Source organism: Lactuca saligna, chromosome 5 (assembly GCF_052625555.1).
Source record: "Lactuca saligna cultivar CGN05327 chromosome 5, ASM5262555v1, whole genome shotgun sequence".
In the NCBI taxonomy this organism is placed as follows: Eukaryota; Viridiplantae; Streptophyta; class Magnoliopsida; order Asterales; family Asteraceae; genus Lactuca; species Lactuca saligna.
In genome coordinates, this window is record NC_136421.1 from 270,708,500 (window position 1) to 270,715,452 (window position 6,953).

General features: G+C 31.6%; 1 protein-coding gene across 1 annotated transcript; it reads right to left on the reverse strand.

Annotated features, from left to right (window-relative positions):
- Positions 1-3,104: 3,104 nt before the first annotated feature.
- Positions 3,105-4,121, reverse strand: LOC145046670 (uncharacterized). The gene has a single exon (XM_078994951.1). It carries the CDS (start codon positions 4,119-4,121, stop codon positions 3,105-3,107), a length of 1,017 nt encoding a protein of 338 aa, XP_078851077.1.
- Positions 4,122-6,953: the final 2,832 nt, after the last annotated feature.

Genomic DNA, 6,953 nt, shown 5'->3' on the forward strand with positions numbered 1-6,953 from the left:
TGAAAACAAACTTTTAACTCCCAAATCATAATACAATTTTATAATCCACATAATTTCACAAGTAACTGAAGCCAAAGCCCTATACTCAGATTCTGTAGAGGACCTGGAAACAGTATCTTGTTTTTTTTACTTTTCCAAGAAATTAATGAATCTCCAAAATACACACAATAACCAATAACAGATCTCATGGATGTAACACATTTAGCCCAATCAGCATCCACATATGCACATAAACTAGGCTTTTGATTTTTAAAAAAACTAATACCTCTACCTGGATTTTGTTTCAGATATCTTAACACACGCATAGCAATATCCAGGTGAGATTTTCTTGGAGAATGCATAAATTGACTGAGAGTTTGAACAATAAAAGAAATATCAGGTCTAGTTATGGTTAAATAAATCAACTTTCCTATAAGTTTTGATATTCTGTTATATTACTTAGTAAAAAATCCTTTTCATCAACTCCTTTTCCAGATATATTAAAATTCAAATCTAACGGAGTTTTAACTGGTTTACAAGCTAATTTTCCAAATTCATGAATTAATTCCAAACAATATTTACGTTGAGATAGACAAATTCCATTATCTTTATCAAACACCTCAATTCCTAAAAAGAACTTTAACTTCCCTAAATCCTTAATTAAATATTTAGATTTTAAAAAATCTTTTACTTTAGTAATTTCAATCTCACAATTTCCTGTTATAACAATATCATCAACATATACAAGTAAAATAACAACAGTATCACCTGTATTTCTAACAAATAATGAGTAATCATTCATGCTTTGAGCAAAACCAAATTCAAACAAAGAAGAACACAACTTTTCATTCCATTTCCTAGGTGCCTGCTTCAAACCATACAAAGATTTTAACAATTTACACACACGTGTATCACCAGGAGTATGATACCCTTGAGGAAGAGTCATATAAACTTCCTCATCAAGATTTCCATAGAGAAAAGCATTATTAACATCAAGTTGAAACAATTTCCAGGAATAATTGACAGCTAAAGAAACAACAACCCTAACAGTAACCATTTTGGCTACAGGAGAAAAAGTCTCCTCGTAATCTATACCTTCCTTTTGACTATATCCTTTAGCTACAAGTCTAGCTTTATACCTTTCTACTTCACCATTAGATTTATATTTAATCTTATATACCCACTTACATCCAATGGGTTTACGATTAGTGGGTAAACTCGTAATTTCCCATGTTTTATTTCGATATAAAGCTTCCATTTCCTCATTCATTGCAGTTATCCAATTTGAATCAGTAGAAGCTTCAAAAAAATTCTTAGGTTCAACTGTTTTATTTAAATTTGAAACAAAACATAAACTTTCAGAACTCAATCTTGCATAATTCATAGTTTTATCAATACCATATTTATATTTTCCCTCAACAACATAATCACTAAACCTAAGTGGCATCTTGGACTCTCTATTAGACCTTCTAACAGAACTACTACCAGATGGTTCAGAACTCTCAAAAACATTTCCCTCAGAAACATCAGAAACATCAGAAACACCTGAACCAACCTCCTGAGACTGAGACACTTGTGCCATGCCATCCTGGCTACTATTACTAGCAACCTCAGGAGAAAAGGCTGCACTGGCACCATCAGTCTGTTGGCTAATCTCAGGAGTTTCAGACATAGGAACCTCATCCATATAGGATGATTGTAAGATTTCATCATAGGGACTAAAAGGAATAGGGTCATTAACAAAAGAATCATTAAAAAATGAAGACAAATTTTCATTAACCAAATCCTTCTTCATTTTATATGGAAACACATCCTCATAAAACACTACATCCCTGGAAAAGAAAACAGAAGAATTATCAAGATTATACAGCTTATAGCCTTTCTTTTCATTAGAATAACCAATAAAAAAAATACATTTTTCAGATCTTTCAACAAACTTATCTGAAATATTTTGCTTAACAGAAAAACACAAACATCCAAACACTCTCAAATTCTCAAACTTAGGTAAAAACTTGTAAATCATTTCAAAAGGAGACTTCCCTTTTAAAACTGAAGTAGGAAGCCTATTTATTAAAAACACAGCAGTCAAAACTGACTCACCCCAAAAATTAAGAGGTAATCCAGATTGAAATAAAAGAGACCTGGCTACATTTAAGAGATATCTATGCTTCCTTTCCACAACACCATTCTGTTGTGGAGTATAAGTACAAGTAGTTTGATGTAAAATACCATTTTTATCAAAGAAACCTTTAAACTGTGAATTAACAAACTCAGTGCCATTATCAGATCTAACATTCTTAAGACTTGAATTAAAATGATTTCTCAAAAAATTATAAAATATAGAAAACCAATAAAAAACTTCAGATTTAGATTTTAACAAATATACCCAAACACCTCTGGTGAAATCATCCACAATTGTTAGAAAGTATTTGAAACCATCAGTGGTAGCAACTCTATAAGGGCCCCAAACATCTATATGTATCAAATCACCTAAAGAAGTAATGTTCACTCAACTGAAAAGAATTCCTAGATTGCTTAGCTTTATGACACACATCACAAGGAGGAAGAGACTCAGTTTCAAATGACAAAACATGTTTAAGAGAATTTAAAGACTGCATAGTTGGATGACCCAACCTATTATGCCAAGTTACTTTGGAAACATAACAATCAATCCTACTCAGAGAAGCCATATTACCTGAAGGATAAGAATCTTCAAGATAATATAACCCTCCTGACTCACTACCAGTCCCCATAGTCACCTTGGACTGTGAATCCTAAACAACACACTTAAATTCATCAAACACAAGCTGACATTTATTATCCTTACAAAGTTTGTGAACAGAAACCAAGTTTACATTAAATTCAGGAACAACAAAGACATCAGACAAAACAACCGAATTAGATAGTCTCATATTTCCAATTTTATTAATCCTAGCAGATGATCCGTTTGGATGATCTACTCTAAGATCTAGTTTTGAAACATCAACAATATTATTAAGCTTAAAATCATTTTTGGTCATATGATGATTCGCACCAGAATCAACAATCCATTTATTATTGGTAAACACAGAAGAACTACAACAAATACCTGCCATATTTGCAGACACTTCACTTGTTGAAGGTTTCTAATTAATAAGACTGAGAAACTTGTTATATTGCTCACTTGTAAGAAAAAACTTTTCAGACGAACTGTTAGTCTTAATATCTAAATCAGAAGAAACCGAATTATTAGAAGAAAACGTCTTATTAGGGTTTTGAGATTCATTTTTGAATTTAAAATCTTTAGGAAAACCAATGAGCTTATAACACCTTTCGATAGTATGTCCCTTAAGACCACAATTCTTACACTGAAGATTAGAATTTCCACGAAACTTATTTCGTTTTTGATCATTAAATTTACCAACAAAAGCAGTAGCTTGAGACTTAGTAGAAGTTTGTGAAACAGAACCTCCCTTCTGATGTGATTCTTCACGAGAAACAATAGAAAAAGCAGTTTTCACATTAGGAAGAGGTTCTGTTAACAAAATGTGACTTTTAACCTGACTAAATGTATCATCTAATCCAGACAAAAACTGCATAAGTTTCATTAATTTTGAATGGTTAACAAAATCAGTTGAGGCTTCACATGTACATTCAGACAAGTTAATTAATCCTTCAAACTCCTTCCACAAAGCATCAAGCTTACTATAATACTTAGCAACAGACAAACCATTCTGAGTAAGTGAATTTATTTTTTGGTGTACATTGAAAATCACAGAACCATCAGCCTTAGAGTAAGTTTCACTTAACTCAGACCAGATATCAGAAGCATTATCACTACAGGCATGATTAGCATACAAAGATTCAGAAATAGAACCAAGAATCCAAGAACATACAACTGCATTAACGCGTTCCCATTTATGAATCTTAGTTTCATCATCACTAGGTTTAGGAAAAGTTTTATCAACAAAACCTAACTTATTCCTTCCTTTCAAGGCCCTAGTCATAGAAATTTTCCATATTCTATAATTCTCAGTTCCAGTCAGTTTAAAACTAATAACAGAAACAACTCCATTATCAGAAGGATGTAAAAATAACGGATCATCAAAATCATATCGTTCTGGACTTTTAGATCCAGATCCAGACGGAGTTTCTCCAACCATGATTGATACAGTTTATAGAGAATCAAGGTTGTGTTCTCTTGAATATGACTAAACTAAACCAGATTCTGACCTCTTTCAAGAAGCAGACAAGCTAGTGTAATCACAAGACCACAACCCCAATAACAAAAACTGTAAGAATCACAGTACAACAAGATGACCAAACAATAACGCAGAAGAACAAACCCAAGAAAAAACCTGAACAAACAAAGATCAAGCGTGCGAAAAACTTACAAAACTCCACCAACAACGCTCTGCAAGCCGCAATGTAGTTTACCGTTAGATCTACACAAATAGAATCTAACACTGAAGAAGATAGGCATTCAAATGCTAGAAACCACTAAACACCTCAGATTGCACCGTTTGCAATCTTAATGTCGACCGTCGCTTGACGTTCGGTGTCAGAAAACAAGAAGTTAACCATACCGTTATAGTCAAGCGATCGTTTACTCTTAAGATTGACAGTGTCTGAGAGAGTTTCAACCGTCGTTTCTCGAACAACGTGAACTCCACCTTAAATCAACAGATTGAAGCAACCGATCGAATAGAGGACACAAAGCTACCAAGAAAACTCAAGAACAAAAAGAAACCTGAAAACCCTAACTCAAAAAAACCGAGAAATCAACAAACAACGCAGGAATAACCCCGCTCTGATACCATGATAAAAACTAAAACACAACTCTATCACAACATCAACAGATCTTTTATTAACAAGACCCAGTTGGTTTTCAGGAAACTTACAGATCAAAGCCTCACTACATAACACTCACCCTCAAACAAAATAGACACCATAACAGATTATAGAGTTCTTCATCTAAACATTTAATCACAACGAACAAAACAAGATTTAACCAAAAAACCCTAATCTGAAGAAGATGACAATGAGAGAATAAAGAGACTCAGTTAACTTGATTTAGTTGATTGAGTTGTCCACTAATCTGATCAATAACCACATATATACTCTCGGTTCAACCCATTAACCAAACACGCGATATTTAGATCCGCACATGCTTCCAAGTTCTATTAGACCACCTTCAACACCTGCATTATTAAAATAATACACAATACACCCAAAACTAAAAATACCAAGTTTAACTTTACAATATTACAAATAAGACTCAAACAAATCTACCCTTTCTCAATGTTAATCTTGCTTATAAACATACACTTTTAACACTTTTTAAGTTATGTATCGTTCATCATGCATACATATTATCATACATGTAAATTTTTGTTTCACATTATACCAATAATCCGTTGTTTTCTAAGAACAAAAACTTTAGATTCTAACCCTAAAAAGTGAAAGATAACTAAAAAAACACGTATGAAAAATACGCATATTTTAAATAAGCAATACATGTCATTTTGTATGAATTTTTTTTTTGTTATTTTTTAACCGACAAACTAACCTATTCCTAACACATATATATATATATATATATATATATATATATATATATATATATATATATATATATATATATATATATATCCTAATGAGGCTTGGAGGTTGCGTTTTTCTTAAGACTCATATAAAACAAACAACATTAGTTTCAACTTACCAAGATCCATTAATTAGCAAGGTGTAAGTATGTCTTCTAAAATTCAAGAGTAAACAAATCATGTGAGTATGTCTTTTAAAAAATGTATCTTATATAATTAAATCTAATGTTACTTTTAAGTTATGTATTGTTCATCATGCATACTTAAATATGTTACCATACATGTAAATTTTTGTTTCACATTATTCCAATAATCCATTGTTTTCTAAGAACAAAAACTTTAGATTCTAACCCTAAAAAGTGAAAGATAACTAAAAAACATGTATGAAAAATACACATAGCAATACATGTCATTTTATATGATTTTTTTTTAACCGACAAATTAAACTGGTCCTAAAACCATATATATTCTAAAGAGATTTGAACCCATCACCTCCTATTAAGGGTATCACTCATTATCACTATGCCAAACACCTTTTGGTTGTATCAACCTATTAATCACCCATATACACGTTTCAATATAACCCAACATTTTGGTATTCAGATAAAGTGTGATTAGAGTCTTTTAATTTAGTAAAACAAAAGGCAAAAAGTTCAAAGATTATGATGATGATCAAAGGTACCACTTCGAAGGATAAAGATATAAAGGATCATATAATTAAACGAGGAGTTAAATAAGAGATAGGTTTATTGAAGGACATTAACCCTAATTAACTTTTATAACGTTCTTAAATAAAAGGTAAACAATTATTAAACAATTAAAAGAATATGAGAAAAGGCAAGAGGTAATAGTCAAAAGATGAGATACAAGTACATAAAATAATGAAGTGGAAAGCTGCATGGATACCCCGTTGAAAACAAAATGTCAAACACTAGCCTTTGTCATGGGGACATGCACCTCTACCAAACCTCACTCACCTCAGTCCCAATTCCCAATTCATTATTAATCCAAAAACACTTAGAATTTTATTGATAAATAACATCAGCTTTACAATTCGATCATGTCATGTCTTAATTTTAACTTCACCTCCTCGATCTGGTCCCTGGATCTTTCCATTTGGATATGTATACAATGTTGAGAGTTATTCACTAAAATAATCAAAAATAGAATCATATATCACGAAGTAATCATGTTTTCAGCTCATATAATAAAACGATCACTTATGTATTCTAAAAACTTATGGAGATTAGCTCAAAACAAGTAAACATTGATTAGCTTTCACATGTGGTTATAGACTTTTTCACTCCAAGCTCCCATATAATGATGTACAATTGTAATTTGAATTCTTAATTGATTTAATAAAATTAATTAATTTGTAAATATACTTACGTG